This window comes from Marmota marmota, unplaced genomic scaffold, assembly GCF_001458135.2.
Source record: "Marmota marmota marmota unplaced genomic scaffold, marMar, whole genome shotgun sequence".
NCBI lineage: Eukaryota > Metazoa > Chordata > Mammalia > Rodentia > Sciuridae > Marmota > Marmota marmota.
The window spans coordinates 26,929,764-26,955,273 of record NW_026000026.1 but is presented as its reverse complement, the minus strand read 5'-3'; the positions used below and the strand labels follow the sequence as shown (position 1 = coordinate 26,955,273).

General features: G+C 35.5%; 1 protein-coding gene and 1 long non-coding RNA gene across 3 annotated transcripts in view; both read right to left on the bottom strand.

Annotated features, from left to right (window-relative positions):
- Positions 1 to 20,960, bottom strand: part of Rad21l1 (RAD21 cohesin complex component like 1) — a 28,934-nt gene extending 7,974 nt beyond the window's left edge. The window contains exons 1-10 of the mRNA XM_015486393.2: positions 20,952 to 20,960; positions 19,998 to 20,127; positions 18,396 to 18,489; positions 15,962 to 16,068; positions 13,122 to 13,292; positions 12,182 to 12,277; positions 4,343 to 4,456; positions 2,713 to 2,939; positions 2,359 to 2,458; positions 1,418 to 1,542 (exon numbers count right to left, since the gene is read on the bottom strand). Of these exons, the coding sequence (XP_015341879.1) occupies positions 1,418 to 1,542; positions 2,359 to 2,458; positions 2,713 to 2,939; positions 4,343 to 4,456; positions 12,182 to 12,277; positions 13,122 to 13,292; positions 15,962 to 16,068; positions 18,396 to 18,489; positions 19,998 to 20,127; positions 20,952 to 20,960 (1,173 nt within the window). The remainder of the gene's footprint in view (positions 1 to 1,417; positions 1,543 to 2,358; positions 2,459 to 2,712; positions 2,940 to 4,342; positions 4,457 to 12,181; positions 12,278 to 13,121; positions 13,293 to 15,961; positions 16,069 to 18,395; positions 18,490 to 19,997; positions 20,128 to 20,951) is intronic.
- LOC125619028 lies at positions 6,190 to 9,684 on the bottom strand. Of its 2 annotated transcripts, none has more exons than XR_007350489.1 (2): positions 9,486 to 9,684; positions 6,190 to 6,305 (listed from the first exon to the last, which is right to left on the bottom strand). It is a non-coding gene; the product is annotated as an uncharacterized LOC125619028 (long non-coding RNA). The 2 variants fall into 2 exon arrangements; XR_007350490.1 differs by lacking the exon at positions 9,486 to 9,684 and adding an exon at positions 7,814 to 8,438.
- Positions 20,961 to 25,510: the final 4,550 nt, after the last annotated feature.

The following is a 25,510-nucleotide window of genomic DNA, read 5'->3' as shown; positions in this document are numbered from 1 at the left end:
TACTACTGAGCTATATCCCCAGGCCTTTTTTTATTTTGAGAAATTCTCATTAGATTGCCGTGGGCCCTCAAACATGCAATTCTCCTGCCTCAGCTTCTCTAGTAGCTGGGATTTAGGCACCTACCATTATACTCAGCTACATTTTATTTTTTATTGTACACATTTATGGTGACTTATTGTGTTTTTCCACTTTTACTTTCTTTTATTCCCACAGTTTAGATACTCTTAATTTTGTAGTTATTGTATATAAAATTGTTTTATGAGGATTTGAAAATGATTCATTAGAATCAATATTTTCCTGTCCCTTCAAACTAACAGTGCTCCCATACTGCACTATATTTCATATTTGTTCACTATTTTGGAAGCCACCTAATAATGGAATTGAAGGCTAAAGCATAGCAGAGGATATAAGAGTAAGAGTTCCAAAGAACCAGTACATCAATCTCCTTCCTTCCATTCCAAGATTGAAAAAAAAAATCTGTATTGTTAATATATCTGTGATAACTTCACTTCCATATTCCTTTCAAAAATCATAAACTAAGTAAGTTTACCTAGTTACAATTTTCAGTAGGTACATTATAAGAAATGCCAGAGCCCAAACACAGAAGATGGTACTGGCAACCCAGTACGTATCTAATATATTATCAAGTATTTAGTAATACATGTTCTGTTTAATGCACTGTGAAGCTGTATTTCCTTCCAAGGGCATTCAGTTTCAATGTGGGTTAACTTTGAATTCCCTGAGTGGTTATCAAATACAGTGAAGATAGAAGAGACCAGAAAAGCACTGGTTTATTTTTATCTGGTATAACTATAATATTACATTTGTGCCATTAATAAAGTGACAATTGAGAACATATTTTAAAGCACATTGTTTCCAATTATGTTTTCAAATAGCTGTTTTTCAAATAAAAATTATGTCTTTAAATAAAAATTTTAAAATTTATTTTGGTCATAGACTTCAGATAATCTTTCAGATTGAAGGTCAAGGTCACTGGTAGGTCTAAAATGTTCTTAGAGGTAGGAAGGGTGAACTTATAATGAGAAATAAAACATATGTTTACTGGCTAGAGTCCTAAAAGATTACATGACATATTGAACGTGGGGCCTAGTAAGATTCTCAGTACATAGCCAAATTCAAGGATTGACTATCATTCACTTCATATATCATGTAAAATACAATTTCAGTGTGAAATAATTCTACTCTGTGAATCACTGTTCTAAACTTGTAAAGAATATTGCCTTACAAATAAAAATAATGCTTTATCTTATAGTACTTTCACTTACTAAAGAAACTATAGAACATTTTAAGATGAAATATGAACTGTCAATGTAAGAAGATCTATCAGAGGCAACAGTCCTTCACTATAAGTTGTCAGAAAAAGAACATTTTTGTGATTCTCTCTGGTTAACTTACCTCAGAGTTAATATGTTTATTGATATTCTCATGAGAGTTACCCTTAAATTCATCAATCACATCCTTCCAAGTTTGGGGTTGAATTAACTCTTTCTGGTAATGTGGTTCTTCTACCCTGGAGACCTCTGAATTATCAAGGAAAGTAAAGTTCTTTCAAGCTGTCAAACAAAGTACCTTTCAAACTTGAATTGAGATATGGCTGTTACAAAAGAAAACTTTGGAGACCAGTTGGAATCCACGAATTTAATCAAAGGGTACACAAACTTTCTTATAGTTCCCCTATGTCTACCATGTTGATCTTCCACTCCCCTCCTCTGTCTCTTATCACCTCACTCCCATCCTCTGTCAGCAGTCCCCTCCACACTCACACGTTCACACGTTCACTCACAAGACAACGTGGATAGCTCAACTTCATTACGTTGTTCACTACATTTTAATGCTTTCAGTAGATTGGGAAGTGGAGGCTCACTGACAACAGAAGTTGGTTTTATTATTACTTTATAATTGTCACAATAATAATCAGCTATTATTAATACTCCGTGTACCTCTGGGTGGATGGTAATATCTGCCTCAGTTTAATTATATAGCTCTTGTTCCTATATAGTTTTTCATGTTAGTTGTTTTAAAGTTAAACATTATCCTGATAGATATAAATATTTTCTTTTTTGAGGGTTTGTGAGTACGACTTTTGGGGATGGTAAAGTAAGAAAGAGTAAGAATAAGAATAATATTTCATCTTTTTAATGAAGTATCTGGAACAAAAATTGATCTGAAAAGCAGAAAAATGCAATACTGAAGTAACTTTTAAATTAACATATTTTTCTAGAGATAGCCTTTCTACTAAAAAAATATGGAATTGGATTCCATTTTCATTTTAAAATGTAAGTTGAAACTTTTGTTTCCACATTCCCCTCAACATCAACAGAATTAGGAAATCTCACCTATTATGTATTGGTTTCCCACTTCTTCCCTTACTGACTCCTTCTGTATCAATTTTCTTCCAAGTTTAAAGCCAGAGGACAGAAAGCACTTTGTAAATAACTGTAAAAACATACATTTTTATTTCCTGTTTCTTTTCCCCAGTAAAGCAATCCAATAAAGCATAAGCATAGATGCTAAAAAGCAGAAATTATAATTCATAGATATAGATAGATAGATAGATCTCCAACAAATTAATTTTAAAATGAGGAGCCATTTTTTACAAGTTCAAATTCTGTTGCACATATGTATTCAAATAAGTATTTATTTAATTTTAAACAAACATTGCACTCATGTGATAGAAGGGAAACGATTACCATTTTCAGTTCAGCATGAGTCAGATCCTGGGCAGCAGTTGACAGCAGGGTGTCCACTCCTCCCTTCTTCTTCCACATCATTAATCTCTGGGTAGGAGGTGCAAGTTCCAAAACCATGAGTGTATCCGCAAAGGAAGTAAGTTGCTTATGCATAGTTTTGCTACTGATCTCCTTGACTGGATCAATGAGCAGTTTTCTCTTTTTGCTTTTCCTTTTCTCAGCAATGTCTAAATATAAGAAAGAGGCATAAATGTGACTGGTTGTGTAGCTTGATAAAATAATACTCTAGGCACTGCATGTCTAAGAAATGTCTACAACCTGCAGAGTTGCACTGGGAAGAAAATCCATTATTTTCTGAACATGATGCTTTGTAAAGTCTCTGCACAACTAGAATTCCTGAGCAGCCAAAAGCTGATATATTTTTAAAGGTGCTGCTTGAAAGTACTCATGAGGGACACTGTTGACTTGCTAAGTAGGCATCTGAGGAAGCTTGAAGCAGAGGCTCCATTGAGAGGGAAGTTAACCAATCTGAAGGTTCCTTAAAATGCCTATGTACCAGGATAACCTTCTGAAACATTCATTTGTATTTGTCCAGTGTATTTTCCTCTCCTCTAATTAAATTCATGTATAAATTCAAGGTAGGAAGCTAGGTCTGTGGAATTTCACTCCTTTAGGGAATTTTACCAGGCAGAAAGCAGAAGTCAAGCTTTTCTTTAGTAAAGCTGCAAAAGGGGAGCAAGGATTAGATTTCCCAGTCTATGAAGATCCCAGATCAGATGGAGCCAGAAAAAACATAAACCTGCTTGTTGGTGTGCTTTAGTAAAAATCCTGGGAGCACAAGACACTATACAGCTGGCTGTGGAGCTGGGACAGTGGTCACTACTAACTGGTGTAGCTGATGACTACAGGTTCACGTCTCACACCCTTCCCCTAAACTTTGGTACTACAACACTCCAAGAACATAGGGGAGTTGTGCAGATTGAATTTCCCACCAGCCATGTGGGATAGCAGCTCAGAGTTAAATTCAGTAAAGAAAAAATTGGAACGCTTTATTCTTTGCATGCCTCAGTTTATAAACTGAAATCTATATCAATTATACTATTTAAAATGAGAATATTCTAGTTTTAAATAGTATAATTTAAAATTATATATTAATATTAGTATAATCCTAATATTAGTATAATCCTAAAGGACCTATTTACATATGAGATTCATACTTACTGTTTATTTCTAAAAACATGTTAAATGTCAGAGGCTAAATGTTAGAGGGCACAATGCCTTTCTTCTGCCCTATATTCACTTGCATGTTTATTTATCTTGATTGTACTGAAAACTTCTTAAAGGCAGGAACCATGTCTTCTTCATTCCTACCCCCAGCACAGAATAATGGCTTAATAACTTCCTGAACTAAACTCAGTTTTTAATTTTCCAGTTTCCCAAACTGGATGTATTATTCAAACAGGAATGAGTATAATGAAAGAATCATCTCAAATTTCCTTCATGCTCTTCTCCTATTGTATTACAAATGCTTTTACTAGATTGACTACCTCTTAGAATATTTTGTGGATTACTACAAATATCTCAAGGTAAACATGATAGCAGTGTGTTGGAGATAAATAGTGCCTCTGACCTGAAACATCGATTGGATCAAGAGTAAATCCTTCCTCTTCATTTGACAATAATGTTGTTTCATTCATTTTTTCATTTTCAGGTAGACGCATGTAATCTGGATTATCTGGTTCTACTAATCAATGACACCATAAAAGTAATTATAAAAACATATAGTCATGTTGTAAGCTAGAAGACTATGAGAGTTAAAGTAAAAGCAGAGATCTACATTGCTAATGGGAGCCTTATCTAATTCTTAGACTCATATATTTAATAGAGATGAAGAGACTCAGGATTATATGGACTGGGACCCACAGTATTTAGGTGAGTCGAGTATCATCATTCTCTGTGCACACAAGTCATTTAAAGGTAGGCTACACTCAGTGGCAGTAACAACAGTAGTAGCAATATATGACTGACATAAATTTGATATGTCCATTCAAATATTTATATTCTGTTGGATCACTTATCAATTGACTCATAAAGAACCAAAACTAAAATTTTACTCCTCCTTTTACATTTTCAATTTTGATTATTGTTTTGGAAAGTAAATACAACATCAAAAATCTTGAAGAATCAAAATCAGGCTAGTTGTACCTCTAATTTCTTTAAATATTTATTTTTTAGTTATCAGCGGACACAACATCTTTGTTTGTATGTGGTGCTGAGGATCGAACCCGGGCTGCACGCATGCCAGGTGAGCGCACTACCGCTTGAGCCACATTCCCAGCCCCCTCCCTCCCCTTCTTTAACCTGACATTCCTTAGTTATCCTAATTCTGTTTTCATGCCTAAAATCATATAATCATCCTTCACCTCTTTGTTTTTTGAGCCATATCCAATTCATCAGCAAATCCTGTTGGCTGTGCCTTCCACACATATCTATAAATTGCTACCACCTCTATAAGATGAAGAGTGAGAACTGATCACAGATACTATCTTCTTTCTCCAGGACTTCCTGCTTCGATAATCTCAAGGGCTCTCTTCTTCTTCTCTTTACCCTTATAATAAGTGGCCGGAGAGAAGGCATTGCAATCAAGTCAGATCTCGTCGCTCCTCTATTCAAAACCTTACTGTGGAGCACTGGGTTGTAGTTAAGTTGTAAAGCACTTGCCTAGCATGCCCAAGATCCTGAGTTCTATTCCCAGCACCACAAAAAACAAAAAACCACAACAAACACACCTGTGCTTCATCTCTGAGTGAAATAAAAGACTTACTGCAAACTACAATGCCCTGTATCATCTGCACCTCTTGCATCTCTGACCACATTTTTCTACCATTCAGCTCCTCATTCACTCGATCTAATCTCACTTGCCTCCTTTCTGTTCCTTGAAAATGTGAAATGTGTTCTTGGGGCCTTTCCACTTGTTCTTTCCAGAACATTTTTCCACATTATTGAATGAGTTTTCCTTTACTTCCTTCAGGTTTCTGTTCTTACCTTATCAGAAATTCCTTTCCTGACCATCCTATTTTATTTTCTATTCTCTTCATACTTATCATCTGACCATTTCCTGGAGTACTGTGTATTTACTTGTGTATTTATTGTCAGTTTACTTCAACTAAAACGTAAGATCCAGGAAGCCAAAAGCTGTGTTTGATTCATTGCTATCTCTTCAATGATAAGAACAGAGCCTGGTAGGAAAGGCACTCAATGAATATTTACTGAATGACTAGATAAATATACTGTCAATATTGCATACAACATTCAATAAACATACAAGCATACATTTTATTGTTGCACTTCGGAATGTCATACTATATTTAAGCCTTTGTCAACTGTGTACTTGTTTAGTTGTTAACTACACTCCATTTGCCTTCACAAAATTTGAATATGAAAACAATAAAATATCAAAAAAAAATCAAGTTGAGGGAAAGTAAATAAAATAATTTACTTTATATTATGGGTGTCAAAATCATGAAATTCTTCTGGTAATGTGATAGCGTTGTAAGCTGCTTCAAAATTCTCTTTTGGGAGATCAACCAGTCCTGAAAATTAAAGAATTACATTCAATAAGCATTGATGTGGTATAAAGTAAGACATTCCCAATTAAATGTTCATTTTCTGAACAACTGCTTCATTTATTTAATGGTTTCCCCGTATCCACTCCTGTCCATCTTTAGTCCTTTTTCTCTAACAAAGCATCCAGATCAAAAGCAAAAGCAAAAGCAAACAGATCAGATGACTCTCATGCTTAAAACAGTTTAGCAATTTTCCGAGTACATTTAAATAAAATTCAGATTTCTAACTGGGGCCTCTCCAGTCCTACAAATCTATTAGGCATCATCTAAAGACACTCTCTTCTTCACTTGTTATACTTACCACAAATGTACTAGCCTTTTTGTTCCCTGAAAAAGTCAAGCATTTTTTTCACCTCAAGACCTCTGCTCTTGCACTTTCATTTGCCTAGTATGTCATTCCCTCGGGGACTTTTTACATGACTGGGTACTTCTCATTTTTCAAGTCTGAGCTTAAATTCTGTTCTTTCAGAAAGGCTTTTCCTGGTCAACTAAGTGAACTTCTGTTATTTTCTGTTGTTGTGTTCTGTTTATTTTCCTTTATAGCACAATGACAATCTGTAAGTATTGTAATAAGTTTTTTAAACCTTTTCATCCTCTGATTTCTTCCCCAGACTAAAAAGAACCTTATTTATCTTGTTTGTCAGTGTGTCAAACATCATGTTTGGTGCAAGGTATGAAATCAATAAATATTTATGGAATATATAAATGAAATTATATTTGGGCAAGTGAACCACAGTGTGAGTATAAATCTATCTTGAGATTCTACAAATATTTTAACTGAAAAAGAAAAAAAACCCTGTAAATCCTAAATCTACAAAAGATGATACTATAAGAGATTCAGAAAATGGAACGTCAAAGATGCTTCTGCCAGGGAACTTAAACACTAATGATAAAGGAAAGACCTACTGTATCTAAATAACCATCACAGAGGATAGAAAATAATGGGTGTAGTAAAAGTAGAACAGATGCTACATAAACTAAAATTTGAAGGCTTTATATATATCTCCAGTACTTTAAAATGCCAGGAAATTTTGACAATATTTCATAAACAGCATGAAACTTAAAAGTCTTGCAAATTTTAAAAACAATGACAATTATTGATATTTACACTTTGTCAGTCATGCTATTTCTAATTTCTCTCATAGAAGCAAAAACAGACGTAACAGACTAAATGACACATCACAAATGGAATATCAGAGTTCTTACACAATCTGCTTGTTTTAAGTGTATTTCTTACACAAATCACAGGAACATTACAAGTTTTAGGAATCATAACTTTTTCCTGAAAACACGGGAAAAGAACAAGGGAAAGAATATAATTTTTCCTTAACTATGGAAACTTAGATTCAGCAAAATGAAGTTTACATTCACTATTCTTGCCTGAAATTACAGGGTTCTGCCAATTAAAAGAGCCCACACAACATAAAAATGTAAAAGGGAACCAAGAGTGAGACAAATTAACGTTGCATGTATACCTGGGCGAAATGTCATCTTCATTTTAAGAAATGCTTCACTGCAATCTGCCAAAAGATATTTTGCCTTCCTATTATAGATTCGAACAACTCCCAAAAGAAGGTGTCCTGAAGTTCGAAGTGCAATTTTCACCTTTCAATAATTTTTGAAGTATTAGAATAATAAAAATTAGGTTCATGAATCCTGTTCTTTGAAAATTACTAAATCATAAGAATTTCTTCTCTTTAAAAAAACATTCCATATTCTAAAATTAAACCACTTAACTTCTACTTCACCTTGAAAAATTATTAACTTCTGTTTTGCTTACTCAGTAAAGGTAACCTACTGTGGCATTTAAGTGAAGTATATTATTATTAATATTATGGGAAGAATGTAAACTCTGCTGTCAGGCAGAATTGGGTTCAACCTGTGGCTCAATTGCTGAGGCTGAGTAACTTAATCCTCTGAACTTCAGTTTAATAACTTATTCTATATTTATTTTGTGCCAGGCATTGTCCTAAGAGCTTTCCATACATTGATTTACTTAATTTTGACAACATCTATTTACAGAAGAAAAAATCCAGACTCATATATGTTGAGTGGCATGCATAAGTAATATAACTATTAAGTAATAAAGCAAGGATAAAATATAAATCTGATCAACACAAAAGTTCATGCCAACTACCACACTTCATTGAGGCCAAAAGAAGTTGATTTCAGAGGGCTGTTGTGGAAATTTAAAAAATTAATAGTCTAACCCAGTGCCCAGCCCATAGTAGCTTTTTAATTATAATTCATCCTTTTCTCAAGCAGAAAGACACTTAATATAAAAATATCAAATTTTTATGCAAATTCTAATATTTGTTTTGAGCTATAATATTTTCATATAAATTCTAATAGTTGTTTTATAGTTTTATAATGAACATAATACTCTTGTTTATGATATAATTTCACATATTTTTAAATTTATAATTAATTTTCCTTCTTTTTCCTATGCTCCCAATTCATTCATTCATTATTTTCTAATAAGTACTTATCAGGTACCTACTATGTATAGCAGTATTTTGTTAGGGAATATGAAATATTACAAAATATGCATAGAATATGCCCTTTTTTCTTCAGGGCCCAGTGTATTTATGATAAATATATGATACAATTACCAACGGAAACTGATATTTTTTAAATATATATATTTTTAAGTTGTTGATAGACCTTTATTTATTTATTTATATGTGGTGCTAAGAATCGAACCCAGTGCCTCACACATGTCAGGCAAGTGTGTTACCGCTGAGCCCCAGCCCCAGCCCAAAACTGATATATGTTCAGGCAATAAATGCAATACAATTAAAGTAATCATATGAGAAGTAAAATTGCTTTGCAAATGTATTTTATGATATAAATGCCCTGTGCCTGAATCCATTTCATCAGCTTCCATGTTAAAGAATTACACAAGGGGCTGGGGTTTTATCTCAGTGGTAGAGTACTTGCCTAGGACTTATGAGGCACTGGGTTCAATCCTCAGCACCACATAAAAATAAATAAATAAAATAAAGATATTGTGTCTAAGACTAAAAATTAAAAAAAAAAAAAGAACATTAGACAAGAAATTTTCTTTTTTCTTGCCAATATATTTTAAGTCCTTTCCTCTTCAGAAGTCATGGAAAATAAGAACTATCATTTTAATCGGTAACATACCTTAGGTGAAAGAATTTTTTCAATGGTTATCTCTAGATTACATTCAAATACATGAGCCTTTGTAAGTTTCTTCTCCCAGTGAGCTGCGAGCCATATTTTGGCCAGTGGCCCTCGTTTACTCATAAGCACATGGGTGTAGAACATGTTGCCTGTATTCCTTAGTAATTTTTAATAAATTAGAGAGAAAATGAAAAGTTACTTAAAATTTGATAATAAAAACCTCTCAGGACTATTTTACAGCAAGCAAATACATTCTTATCAATTCTATAAAATAACAGATTCTTTAATTCAATATATTTCAAAATATTTTCTTGAAAAAAAGAGAAGTTTATTTAGAATATAAAATAATAAACTAATGTCAGGCCAGGGGTGATGGGGCATGCCTCTAATCCCAGCCACTTAGGAGGCTGAGCAGAAAGAATGCAAGTTCCAGGCCAGTCTCAACAACTTAGCAAGATCCTATGCAACTCAGCAAGCTGCTGTCTTGAAATAAAAAATGAAAATACTGGGGATGTAGCTCAGCTAGAGCACCTCTAGGTTCATTCAGTCCCCAGTCCCCACCCCCACGCACAAATTATAAACTAATGACAGAGCTCTAATAGTTTGTTAACTATATCTGGTTTAAATGTATCCTAATCAATGATCTCTTCCTAGGTTTTATTTTATACTATACAGAATTTGAGATCATACTAATGCGGTCAAATAAATAAAGGAGAAAGGCTGAAGAAATAGGAGATGGTTATGGGAAACAATAGAATAGGAAAAAGTGGACAAAACTAAGAAACAGGATTTTGAGAATTTGAGAAGTGTTGGGATCATTGATTCATATTCAAGTGTTGAATTTCTTTGTTTTCTTCAAGATGCTCTGGTTTATTTGACTAATTTTTGAAGTTAAGACAGTAGAATTCTAAAGGACTATCAGAAGAGAAAAATGAAGACAAAACGAAACTATAGGTTTGAAATGAATCAGAGGTGGCAAGAAAAGAAACAAATTTAAACATTTTGAAATAAGAATGGTAACAAAAAAAAATCCTCACTTGAAGACAAGTACTATACATTTCTACAAACTGTACTATTCTTTGTTGTTGTTGTTGTTCTAATTAGTTATACATGACAGCAGAATGTATTTCGATTCATTGTACACAAATGGAGCACAACTTTTCATTTCTCTGGTTGTACACGATGTAGAGTCACAGCATATGTGCAGTCATACCCGTACCTAGGGTGCAAACTGTACTACAGATTACATTTTAAGGCTCCATAATGAAGCCCAAAGTGAGAAGAGATGTTACAGCACTTTGGCTGACTCCTAGAGAAGAATCAAGTACTGCCTACATGTAAGTAACCTTAAACTAAGGTTACTGAAGCTTCTTTTCTATTTCAAGTTTGGATAAGAGAACATTGAGCCAAAATGAACACAACGTCGGCCACGGAATTATAAACGGAGGTGAACTTTGATCAATGCTCATTTTCACCGCCAGAATCACCTCCTTATGCTCAAAACTATAGGTTGTGCAATTACCAAACCACAACCCCCGCGGGACACCTAGAGATTTCGATGTTTGAGGTTTATGCCTTGCGTTGGCTCCACTTTCCTTTCTAATGGGTGTCTTTGGGCTTCTTGAATAAAGTCCAATTTATCTTCTGAAATTGCTCCCAGATGAGAGATCCTTTAAAAGGACCTTTTAAGTAACCGGTTTAAAAAAAAAAAAAAAAAAAAAAAAAAAAAAAACCTAGACCCTGCGATTTTTCTTTTTCTTTGAGATATTGATTTTCTTAAGCATATACTAATCAAACCAATCCTCCTCACCCAAAAAATCACCCCTCCAATACCCCACAACCCTGGGGATTCTTCCTAGATTGACTCTGCTTCATGCGGAGTAAAGCCAATGACAGTGCGTGGAAGGAGGCGCCAGCGCCCGGGCTGCTGGGTGACAGCGGCGCAGGAGAGTAGGGCAGGGGCGGGCGCCTGGGCGAGCCGAGTGGGAGACCCCAGGGCGGAGAGGAAAAGGGAGGCGCCCGGACGCGGTCCGCGAAGCGGCCGGCAGAGACGCCCGGGTCTCCTCAGCAGACCACTCCCCGGAGGGCGGAACACAGACCAGGACCGCCGCAGGAGCCCGCAGGCANGTACCTCTAATTTCTTTAAATATTTATTTTTTAGTTATAGGTGGACACATATCTTTATTTTATTTTTATGTGTTGCTGAGGATTGAACCCAGTGCCTCATGCATGCTACGCAAGTGCTCTACCTCTGAGCCATAATCCCAGTACCTCTGATTTTTAAGAAAAATCAGCTTAAAAGACCTAAATCATCTAAGATATTTTGTAAGAATTTCAAATAGGGAAAATAGCTCCATTTATAATTTCTCTCAAATTGTATACAGATTGTCAAGTCATACTATTTAAAAAATTTTTTCTTTCCATGTAACATATATTCAGTGATTCTAAAGCATAGTTTTGGCAGGGGATTTAAGCATGTTCTCATACTCAACTCATTCCTAATTAAATACCCTTCATTCCACCTGTCTTAGAACCAACCTCCTATTCTATATTATCTAGAGTCCTTCTAAGAGTTTGAGGGACAACAGTCTTTATCATTCACTGCACTATACTGCTGCTTGAACTCAGAAGTTCTAAGGCTTAATATCAATATTAGTCTGCATTGACTTTCTACACAGAGGAAAACTTCAACATACCCACTGTAGCATGGGGAGGCTCAGGAGGAAGGGAGATTTCTCTGTTCAAAGGCATGTCTTCTAACAGGATATTCTCATCATCCTGCAATAGATTGTCTTGAAAAAAACAACACACACTTTCGTCATACAGACTTGAATCTGTCATTTGTTCACTAAATACTTATTAACATTACTTTATACAAAGGCATTGTGAAGGAATAATCAAGAGTTTTAATGTGAACTGGAAGACATTTAAACTATATCTGAACAGCTAACAAACAATTTTTAAACTTAACTAAGCTCAAAGTTCTTGATTCTGCAAGTATTTCAATGATATTGACACACAGGCATAGTAAAATAGGTTGGAAATAATAATCTAGAGCTTATATATTATTATATTAATATTATGCTTAATAGTATTTTTCCTATTATTATATAATTATATTATTATATTGTTATATAATTACATATTATATATTAGAAGTTTTTTTAGGTGTTCCCCATCTAGGATGATGGGTTAAATATATACATTTAGTTTTCTCAGTTTTTGTCTACCCTATTTCTATGATTATAATAATATCATAATATAAATATAAGATGGTAATATAAAATGCCAGAAAGATTCTTTAGAATAGCTGTCCCACGATTTGTGTCAAAGAAAGCTATGTTTTCCAGCAAATAATCTAGTATGTATTTTGAGGGATATACTGAACTCACTCCTTCCCTTCCCAAAATTAGGACTTTATAAAAACTGGGTAGTAGTTCCAAACTTTTATAGAAAATGTGTTTAAACAGATGGCTATTTACTTAAGACTAGCTTAAATATACCATAGATTTTGAAAGCTTGTCTGAAAAATGAGTTGACCTACTTGATACAGAAGCACAGCTGAAATTTTAGTTTGATGTAATAAATCTACTAATAGTAATAAATATTTAATTTCTATATGACTGGACATCATACCAATCATTTCTCCTGCAGCTCCTTCATCTCCAAATCCATCTCCACTGTCATAGAACAAAGACTTTTCTCCAATAAGGCTTCCAGAACTGTGTTCAACTAAAGGACCACTGGAGTTCAGTAATATGTTGTCATCAAAGAAGCTATGTCTTCTAAGAATTTCAGATTCTTCCCCTAAATAATATATGTCATTAATGCTAAGTTAGTCATAGAAACACATAACTTTAGGGTTAGAAGGAAAATGAGATATTATCTAGCATAATTCACCCTCATTTTATGAGGAAATGAAAAGCTGAAATAATTATTTGAATTGTTCAACTAAAGTCACTCAATTAATCAGTAGAGATTAGAATTCTAGTTTATTTAATAATCTTCCCAATAGAAAGAATGCAAAAACATTAAGGTAGAGTTTAAAGTTGTGATATAGTTTAATAATGTCCTAGAAGGCAGAAATACTATGATAGTAAAATGATTTCCTCTACTGTAGGTAGGTTCAATACTGCTTGACCAAGCATTACATCATTTCAAGGACAATTGCTTCAGTGGTTTTACTCCTAAGGAGAATCGGGAAAATAAGAAGCATATCTACCTTTTTAGGAAAATGGAAAGATATTAAAAATATTAAAGAATGGACTCATAATGTCCATTGAATATGTTAATAGAGCAGTAAAAATGATAACACTAAAATGGCTAGCATTACCTGAGTGCTCATTACATGAACTAGAGAAGCATAGTTAAGCATAGTTAAGAATAGGACTTAATGAACAGACACTATCTTCTAAGCATTGAGCATCATAAGAATCTGAGATTACAGAAAATAAATAATCACTACCTTCAATTTTATATAGTAGCCCAATTTTATGTAGTAACCCAAAATTTGATGGGTTAATATTAAATATTTCTCAAAGGAAATATTTGAGGTTGTTTTTGAAGAAGAGAAAATCCCATATTGGTGGAGAAGGCTGAAGGAAGAAGAAAAGAAAAGAAATAATCTATGATGCTGCTAGTAGTATCTCAACTTTCGTGACAGGGCAGTAAGGTTCAGAGAAGTCCAGTACAACAGAGCAAATCAACAGAGAAAATCCAGATTCAAATCTAACTCTGTTGATCTTTTAAGAACATGTTCTTCCCACTTCTTAAAAAATTATACAACACACAGAACTGTGAACAACTAAATTGTATTGATTGGATGGTAAGACACTTGAATAAAGTGTCTATATTAAGAGTAAGACAAACAAGGTTGATAAAATAAAGGTGATAAATTGATATAAGGCCTCAAGGATAAGCAGAGGGATTTGATACTGTGTCATAAGGACAAGGTACTTAAGCAAAAAATGTGATATGAAAAAAAAAATTCAAAGACAACTGCTCTTGCAGAGATGTGTAAAATGTGGGAAGAGAATGGCTGATTTGCAGGTGGGTGGTGCTGTACTCCAGGCCTTTGGTACTGGTGAATTATGTTGGTGGCTAAGTAAATAGAAAGACCTAAGAGACATTTTAGGTGTGTGTCTGTGTGTGGGTTTTAAATCAGCACTAATATGAAGATGGTAGAAAGTGTAGTTGAAAGTAATCTTAAAGTTTCAGGCATGAAGAAAAATAGCAGAATCTGCAGAGAAAATTGTAAAGAGTGTTTTGGGTAGTTAAGAGAATATAATTATGTCATTGCCAATATGTCACATTTCTAGGTCTAGGAATACAGCCAGCAAGAGACCTATTCTACTCAAAATATGATCTGCGGACTGGTGCTGGTCCATAATAAATAATAGCAATTAGAAGTAAACCTTTAGGAAGTTTTATAGCAATTAGTAGTTTTATGTAACTAAAACTCTAATAACAAAAACTTGAGGCTTATTTCTTGAAATTTTTAATTTTTCTAATGATCCATTTTCAAGTCTAGTAATTTATTTATACAAAATTAAAATACAATATAGACAGATTTGAAATTGACAAAAATTATAAAACTAGTCCTTCACCAGACTGCTTGAGAAACAACTATAGATAGCAAGAGTTACATAAAGAGAGTGTGGATGAGAAGCCAAGACTAGAGATGTGGTTTGAGCATTATACCCTTGACCTTCCTCCCTGACCCAAGACAGGTTTAGGCCATCCTCCTGCTATGTTCACTGTTTTGGGTACTATAAGAAATTAAAAAATGAACATGACTTAGATCCTACCCTTATGAAGCTTGCTGACTAAAAAAGAAGGTGTATAAATATCATGTTACAAGACAGAGTGTGGTAGATGCCAAAAAAAAAGAACAAATACTATACAGTTGAATTAAAACTTATCACTTCAATTGTCAAGTACATTCACCCAAACATATTTTAACATTTCAAAAATCAGTTTCTATTTTATAATCAATCCCTTATTCAGTAGTAGTATTTCCTATTCTTCACCCCCAAGCTGATTTGAAATCTGTTATTTTACAACTAATATTCATTATACACTGGAGGAAATATATTTGAAGACATTTAATGTAGCATACATATAAAAATTTGTATATGTGTTAATTATAGCAATTGTTTATTTGCATGTCTCTCTCCCAGCCTGAAGTTAGTTGAGGGCAAAAACAGCTCCTTTAAACTCTGGTATTGTGTAAGTCTGTGACAGCAGCTGCCACAGTAGGTAGTCAACAAAGAGATGTATACTGGGAAAGAAATACATTCTAAGACTGAGTCTTGGAGATGATATTGTACCAGAAAATGGCAGGGAAAATTTATTAGGGATTATATTTATAAATGAAAGTATTCATTCTATAGATATTTCTACTGGCATTGTGTCAACAGAGAAATGTAAATATAATTGATTGTGACTTGTAATTTTGATTTCTGATATATTCTCACCAAAGCTCCCTGCTTGGAAAAGTAGATCATTGGCATAATCTTCTCTTAGTGTAATTTCTTCAGGTCTACTTTGGTTTTGAGTAAAGTGTTCTGTAACATCAATTGCACTATAGAGGAATATAAGATTGAGGAAAACATAAGAATAGAACACAATGAATTTGAAGCATCCTTAAAAAGAAAAAAAAAAAACCTTAAAAGAAAAAAACAGGTTTATTATAAAATAAAAATTTTTATTTTCTCAATATTATTATTTATAAACAGGAGTTTTATATGTATACATATACACTACATACGTACACATAAATACATACATAACATACACATACACATATAATCATGAGTTTTTTATATATACATATATCCAAGTTGCCAAATCCAATGGTTGTTCTCAGTCTTTATCCTACTTGTGCTAACAAACAGCATTCAAAATAGACGCCCACTCCTGCCATAACCTGAACGTTGTGTTCCCCCAAATTCATAGGTTGAAATCTAATCACCAATGTGACGGCATTAGGAAGTGAGGTCTTTGGGAAGTTACTAGGTCATGAAGACTCTGCCTTCAGAAGTGGGATTAGTGCCTTTATTAGGTCCCAGAGAGCTGCCTTGCAAGATCTGTCATATGAGGACACAGTGAGAAGACTGCTATCTGTGAACCAGGAAGCAGACCCTCACTAGACACTGAATCTGCTGGCACCTTGACTTTGGACTTCCCAGTCTTTGGGGCTGCTGTAACAAATACATGAGATGAGGTAATTTATAAACAGAAATGTACTGTGCAGTTCTGGAAGTTGAGAAGTCCAAAATCAAGATGCCTACAGATTGGATGTCTGGTGAAGTCCTGTTCCTCATAGATGGTGCTTTCTTGCTGTGTCCTCAGGTGGTAGAAGGTGCAAGGAAGCCTTCCCTGGTCTCTTTTATAAGGGCACTAATGCCATCCACAAGCACTCTCCATCCTCTTCATCTAATCATCACTCACTCAAAGGCCCCACCTCTTTGTACAATAACCTTAGGGGGTAGATTTCAACATCTGAATTAAGGAGAACACATACATTCTGACCACTGGAAATGTGTAATAGTCACTTCAAAATTTATGTGCAAGATTTAACTTACTTCCTTCTCCCTCCCCTTCTTTTTTTTTTTTTAATATTTTTTTTTTATTTTATTTTTTAGTTATCAGCGGACACAACATCTTTGTTTGTATGTGGTGCTGAGGATCGAACCCGGGCTGCACGCATGCCAGGTGAGCGCACTACCGCTTGAGCCACATTCCCAGCCCCCTCCCTCCCCTTCTTTAACCTGACATTCCTTAGTTATCCTAATTCTGTTTTCATGCCTAAAATCATATAATCATCCTTCACCTCTTTGTTTTTTGAGCCATATCCAATTCATCAGCAAATCCTGTTGGCTGTGCCTTCCACACATATCTATAAATTGCTACCACCTCTATAAGATGAAGAGTGAGAACTGATCACAGATACTATCTTCTTTCTCCAGGACTTCCTGCTTCGATAATCTCAAGGGCTCTCTTCTTCTTCTCTTTACCCTTATAATAAGTGGCCGGAGAGAAGGCATTGCAATCAAGTCAGATCTCGTCGCTCCTCTATTCAAAACCTTACTGTGGAGCACTGGGTTGTAGTTAAGTTGTAAAGCACTTGCCTAGCATGCCCAAGATCCTGAGTTCTATTCCCAGCACCACAAAAAACAAAAAACCACAACAAACACACCTGTGCTTCATCTCTGAGTGAAATAAAAGACTTACTGCAAACTACAATGCCCTGTATCATCTGCACCTCTTGCATCTCTGACCACATTTTTCTACCATTCAGCTCCTCATTCACTCGATCTAATCTCACTTGCCTCCTTTCTGTTCCTTGAAAATGTGAAATGTGTTCTTGGGGCCTTTCCACTTGTTCTTTCCAGAACATTTTTCCACATTATTGAATGAGTTTTCCTTTACTTCCTTCAGGTTTCTGTTCTTACCTTATCAGAAATTCCTTTCCTGACCATCCTATTTTATTTTCTATTCTCTTCATACTTATCATCTGACCATTTCCTGGAGTACTGTGTATTTACTTGTGTATTTATTGTCAGTTTACTTCAACTAAAACGTAAGATCCAGGAAGCCAAAAGCTGTGTTTGATTCATTGCTATCTCTTCAATGATAAGAACAGAGCCTGGTAGGAAAGGCACTCAATGAATATTTACTGAATGACTAGATAAATATACTGTCAATATTGCATACAACATTCAATAAACATACAAGCATACATTTTATTGTTGCACTTCGGAATGTCATACTATATTTAAGCCTTTGTCAACTGTGTACTTGTTTAGTTGTTAACTACACTCCATTTGCCTTCACAAAATTTGAATATGAAAACAATAAAATATCAAAAAAAAATCAAGTTGAGGGAAAGTAAATAAAATAATTTACTTTATATTATGGGTGTCAAAATCATGAAATTCTTCTGGTAATGTGATAGCGTTGTAAGCTGCTTCAAAATTCTCTTTTGGGAGATCAACCAGTCCTGAAAATTAAAGAATTACATTCAATAAGCATTGATGTGGTATAAAGTAAGACATTCCCAATTAAATGTTCATTTTCTGAACAACTGCTTCATTTATTTAATGGTTTCCCCGTATCCACTCCTGTCCATCTTTAGTCCTTTTTCTCTAACAAAGCATCCAGATCAAAAGCAAAAGCAAAAGCAAACAGATCAGATGACTCTCATGCTTAAAACAGTTTAGCAATTTTCCGAGTACATTTAAATAAAATTCAGATTTCTAACTGGGGCCTCTCCAGTCCTACAAATCTATTAGGCATCATCTAAAGACACTCTCTTCTTCACTTGTTATACTTACCACAAATGTACTAGCCTTTTTGTTCCCTGAAAAAGTCAAGCATTTTTTTCACCTCAAGACCTCTGCTCTTGCACTTTCATTTGCCTAGTATGTCATTCCCTCGGGGACTTTTTACATGACTGGGTACTTCTCATTTTTCAAGTCTGAGCTTAAATTCTGTTCTTTCAGAAAGGCTTTTCCTGGTCAACTAAGTGAACTTCTGTTATTTTCTGTTGTTGTGTTCTGTTTATTTTCCTTTATAGCACAATGACAATCTGTAAGTATTGTAATAAGTTTTTTAAACCTTTTCATCCTCTGATTTCTTCCCCAGACTAAAAAGAACCTTATTTATCTTGTTTGTCAGTGTGTCAAACATCATGTTTGGTGCAAGGTATGAAATCAATAAATATTTATGGAATATATAAATGAAATTATATTTGGGCAAGTGAACCACAGTGTGAGTATAAATCTATCTTGAGATTCTACAAATATTTTAACTGAAAAAGAAAAAAAACCCTGTAAATCCTAAATCTACAAAAGATGATACTATAAGAGATTCAGAAAATGGAACGTCAAAGATGCTTCTGCCAGGGAACTTAAACACTAATGATAAAGGAAAGACCTACTGTATCTAAATAACCATCACAGAGGATAGAAAATAATGGGTGTAGTAAAAGTAGAACAGATGCTACATAAACTAAAATTTGAAGGCTTTATATATATCTCCAGTACTTTAAAATGCCAGGAAATTTTGACAATATTTCATAAACAGCATGAAACTTAAAAGTCTTGCAAATTTTAAAAACAATGACAATTATTGATATTTACACTTTGTCAGTCATGCTATTTCTAATTTCTCTCATAGAAGCAAAAACAGACGTAACAGACTAAATGACACATCACAAATGGAATATCAGAGTTCTTACACAATCTGCTTGTTTTAAGTGTATTTCTTACACAAATCACAGGAACATTACAAGTTTTAGGAATCATAACTTTTTCCTGAAAACACGGGAAAAGAACAAGGGAAAGAATATAATTTTTCCTTAACTATGGAAACTTAGATTCAGCAAAATGAAGTTTACATTCACTATTCTTGCCTGAAATTACAGGGTTCTGCCAATTAAAAGAGCCCACACAACATAAAAATGTAAAAGGGAACCAAGAGTGAGACAAATTAACGTTGCATGTATACCTGGGCGAAATGTCATCTTCATTTTAAGAAATGCTTCACTGCAATCTGCCAAAAGATATTTTGCCTTCCTATTATAGATTCGAACAACTCCCAAAAGAAGGTGTCCTGAAGTTCGAAGTGCAATTTTCACCTTTCAATAATTTTTGAAGTATTAGAATAATAAAAATTAGGTTCATGAATCCTGTTCTTTGAAAATTACTAAATCATAAGAATTTCTTCTCTTTAAAAAAACATTCCATATTCTAAAATTAAACCACTTAACTTCTACTTCACCTTGAAAAATTATTAACTTCTGTTTTGCTTACTCAGTAAAGGTAACCTACTGTGGCATTTAAGTGAAGTATATTATTATTAATATTATGGGAAGAATGTAAACTCTGCTGTCAGGCAGAATTGGGTTCAACCTGTGGCTCAATTGCTGAGGCTGAGTAACTTAATCCTCTGAACTTCAGTTTAATAACTTATTCTATATTTATTTTGTGCCAGGCATTGTCCTAAGAGCTTTCCATACATTGATTTACTTAATTTTGACAACATCTATTTACAGAAGAAAAAATCCAGACTCATATATGTTGAGTGGCATGCATAAGTAATATAACTATTAAGTAATAAAGCAAGGATAAAATATAAATCTGATCAACACAAAANAAGGGCAAAGGGCGGGGGTGGGCGGGGCTACAGGTGATGGGCGGGGCGCTCCGTCCTAGCGCGCCGTCTCAGGAGCTGTGCTAGGGCGGTGCCGCGGGACTTCTGCTAACCTGGGGCACAACAGCGACCAGGCACAATCCCTATAATTCCATTGTGGAAGGTGATCCTTCCACCTGGATCTCTGAACATCCCTATAAAGCAGTCCAGTCTCCTCCACTTACTAGTTAGAAGTTTCTGGAGAAATTATTTGATCCCTTGATACCTCAGTTTTTGTCATCTGTAAAATGGAAGTGATAATAAAAGTACCTGCGCCATAGGATACTGTAAGAAATAAATGAGACGAAGCATGTAAATGGCTTACAATAATAAGTGCTTAATAAATACTTGTTATTATTAGTAAGGTCATTCACGTTAACATGCCCTTTGGGGACAACAAAAGTTTTCCAGCCTCGAATATCACAGCTTTAAATAACAAAGCCAATTGCTAGGATCTGAGAAAAAATCATACTAGAATGTAAGGATCCAAGGCTGCTTTGTTCCCTGGAGCTGCGTAGTAAATACTAATAAACCTCAGAGCAGCAGTGACATCCAACATAAGGTTATTGATAAGTCCGGTCTCCTTGCTGGGCATTTTCATAGGTTACTTCATTTACTCTTTAAACAACCTCAAAAACTAGTTATTTTTTTTTTCTCCTTTGCAATAAGGTCCAGAGACAAAAAGCGACATTTTCAGCAGTCACATAGTTGGGAATGTTAGAAGATTCATACTCAAGTTTAGCTTCATCTTCCAAACTCAGGGGATGATTACAGCAACCACTTAAGCAGAAGTCTGGGAGACACCCTTGATGCCACCTTTGACATCCACTGATGTCAACCTCTACCCATCAGCAAGCCTATCACTCCACCTTCAAATAAAAATTCACTTTCTCCATTTCTCACTCTCTCCACCCACTCCACCCTAGATAAGCCCCTGCTGTCCTGGGAGATCTCCCATAGCCTCCTCAGTAGTCACCTTCATGTCACCTGCCTCCCAGAAGCCCATTCTTCACAACAAAGCCAGAAGAGTATTTGAAAAATGTGAGTCGAATCCTGTTATATGACTCAACCTGCTCTTTTAAAGCCTGAAAGTTCTTCCTGTTGCCCTTAGAATAAAAATCAAACCCCCTTCTAACAACTACAAGACCTTCCATGATCTCCCCCTTACTTATGATTTCATTTCATATGGTGGATTTCCCTTGACAATCCTGCATCTTCAGTTTCAGGGTCTTCCTTGTATGAGCCCTTTTAAGACCCTGGGAGACACCTAGTGATGTGCTCACATGGGCAGGTGTTTCTGTAAACTTCACAGACGAAAGATATTTAACTGTGATCCTTTCAGATCAAGGTCATCCATTTCGATGCTATCACACTATGTTAATGGCAATGGATAAACGAGGGCTGAGGCTAAGGCAGAGTTGAGTGTGCGTTTGATTTAGGTGTAGAGAGATCTAATTATGTGGTCCTCAGTCACTTCCATCTCTGGTAAGTTATTGCTACCCATCTCAGTGTAGGAATGGCTTCCAGGAACACACCTACTGCCCACCAAGCTGCCTCACCCTTCGAGTGACTGAGGATGCAGGTCCATGGTGCCCAGCATCAGAAGCATGTGCACAGGGATAGGAAACACAGCCAGAAACTGGTCTATGGAAAGTTCTTCCAATCATCAGTCATATTCAACTAAGAGAGGATTTGGTTCTCATCAAAGCTCAGTTAAAGCAGAAATTCTTTTTTATCAGAATTTATCTGGCAGTGAAGCACATACAATTATAAATGCACAGCATGCTTTTTCTTCTTTTTAAACAAGAATTGCATAGAGTAGGAGATATGAGTCTTGTGCTCATAGAGCACGAACGTGACAGTCCTATAAACAGCTGGTACATCCATGTGAGAAGTTGCAGGTTGTATGATCTCATTGTATTGGATCTTGACTTAGTTGGCACATCTGTCTTGCTGATGTCTGGTGCCTACGGACAAAATGTCCTGTGGATCATAACAGAAATAGTAATTCACTAAGGTGGATAGATACATTTGAAAACAAAATAATGAATAGACTCTTGGATCATTTGATAATCTAATTAATTAAAACGAGTGAATCATAAACATATTGGGACAGATTTAGTTTTCTCTATTATTCGATATGAAATGCTAACCCGGATGAATGAAATACAGAACTTATAACACACCACTACAATAGGGACTTTGAAAGTAAACTAGTTAATATACTGTTAGCTCAAAGAATATTTAAAACTAGTCACTATGCAATGAGACGTAGAGCTCATATGAAAGAAACTTAGAAATTTCCCCAAATTTGGCAATACTCCTAAACTTTACACAGCATTAAACTTTACAACATAAAGAAAATTATTTAAAGTAGCCACACAAAATGTTAATCAACCTTGTAGAACTAAATTATTTCCCTAGTCTCTTTATTAAAAAAAAAACACAACAAAATTATTGGTTATGAGTAGGTGATTAAAGAATATACACAAAAAGCATAGAGAAAATTATTATAGAGGCATATACAGTTAATTAATAAAAAACATTATGCTGCTGGATACCCGTAATCCCAGCAGCTCAGGAGGCCGAGGCAGGAGGCTCACTAGTTCAATGGCAGCCTCAGCAAGTTAGCAAGGGGCTAAGAAACTCAGTGAGACCCTGTCTGTAAACAAAATATTTAAAAGGGCTGGAGATTAGTTAGTTAAGTGCCCCTGGGTTCAATCCTCAGTACAAAAACAAAAATATTATTCTATGTTTCTATATTTTATAATGTGTGATATTTGTCAGATTTTTAAATTTTGGAATCTGTCATTTTTTTCTGATTCTAAAAAATATCCTCCTCCTAACCTAATTCCGTATTTCTGACTTTGTATTCTTTTTTTCTTTTTTTAAATTTTTTAAATTAGTTATCGGTGGAACTTTACTTTATTTTATTTATTTATTTATTTATTTACTTACTTACTTACTTACTTACTTACAGTGCTGAGAACTCAACCCAGTGCCTCACATGCTAGGCAAGCGCCCTGCCACTGAGCCGCAACCCTAGCCCTGTATTCTTTTCTTAAAGGACACACTAACTTGTGTGAACTTCAGGTCCCACAAACTTGGATCTGCCCTAATCAGCCTTCTTGCTCCCTGGGCTCCAGTCATCTTGGATGCCTTCTGTACTGATGACTTAGGAAGTGTTTGGTGCCTGTTAGCATCAGAAACGTATTTGTAAATGAATGAATGAATCCCAAACTGGAATGCTCAATGTTAGTGGCCCGAACTTGGTCTGTTGTAATTTATTGCTGCAGTCCCACATCCCAGACCATGCCTTGCACCCAGCAGGTGCACAGTGTTTGCTGAGTGAATCAGGCCTGCTCAACTGCACATGAGGCTTCTTCCCATTGTGCCAGTTATCTCCAGTTTACCAAGCATTTTGATCCTTTCCACATCTCTGAGAGGTGTCATTTTCATTTTGGAGTTAAAGATAAGTGGAGATTCAGAGAAGTGACTGGCCCAGGTCGCTCAGTCTGTGGCAAAGTTAAGTTCAAAGCCAGATCTCTGGCACCGAAAACCCTGTCCTCTGCCATCCTCCCAATGCAATGTCACACAATACAAAGAAAAGCCGATGGTGAGTGAAGATGCAGAGGGGCCCATTCCCTGAAGGAAGGCTTTACATGAACACTAGGTGGCGCCCACGTACAGAGTACATGGTTGCCCTCCTTTGATGGCCTAGGATTAGAAAGTAAACTGTGGGTCACATGTCCAACTTTGAATGCCAGTTTCAGTTGTTCTCAAGTGTCTTGCTTTTGCTTCTTTGGCCATTGCTTGCTGGGTCTCAGTCTTCTTTTCTGTCAAGTGGGAATAATTACTAGTGAGAGGATATGGTCTCTGTGCATAGTAGGTGATCAAAAAATAGGAGTTCTGGGGGCTGGGGCCTGGCATGTGTAAGGCACTGGGTTCAATTCTCAGCACCTCATATATATACATATATATATGAGTTCTTCTAACTGGGCCCAAGGTTATGGCTACTGTGATTCCTTAGTGTACTTAGGAGACTGGTTCCAGGACTCACTATAGATACCAAATTCCATGATGTGAAAGTACCTTATGTAAAATGGCATAATATTTGCATAAACTACCCACATGTCCTACTGTATTCTTTAAATCATCTGTAGATAACTTAAAATATTACACTGCAAATGCTGTTTAAACAGTGATTATACTTTGTTGTTTAGGAATAATGACAAGAAAAAAAGTCTGTACCCATTCAGTACAATGCAATTTTTTTCGTGAAAAAAATCTTTCATCCTCAGTTGGTTGAATCCAACAATGTGGGGCTCATGGATATGGAGGGCTGACTCTAGGTGAGATTCTTACTCCTGCACATGGGTCAGAGAATGATTTCCAACAAGAATGAGAGAGAAATTCCCTTCTGCTGATCACCAGCTGTGGTAGGCCACCACATCCCAAACCCTGGAAGCTGTGAATGTTAGTTTACAAAGAAAAAAAATGGGGGGAGATCCTTTGCAGATGTCACTAAGCTGAGGATCTCCACATGGAGAGATTATCCTGGGTGTCCGGGTGGGCCATAAGTATAATCACACAAATCTTCGTAAAGGCAGATGGAGATTTTTACACACAGAGAGTAGAAGGCTATTAGAAGACATGGATGGAGACTGGGGATGTAGCTCAGTGGTAGAGCACTTGCCTAGCATCACGAGGCCCTGGGTTCCATCCCCAGTACTGCCAAACAAACAAGGAAAGCAGGTGGAGATTGGATTGGTATAGCCACCAGAAACAGAAAGGAGTGAGAAACATTCTCCCTCAAAGCCCCCAGAGGG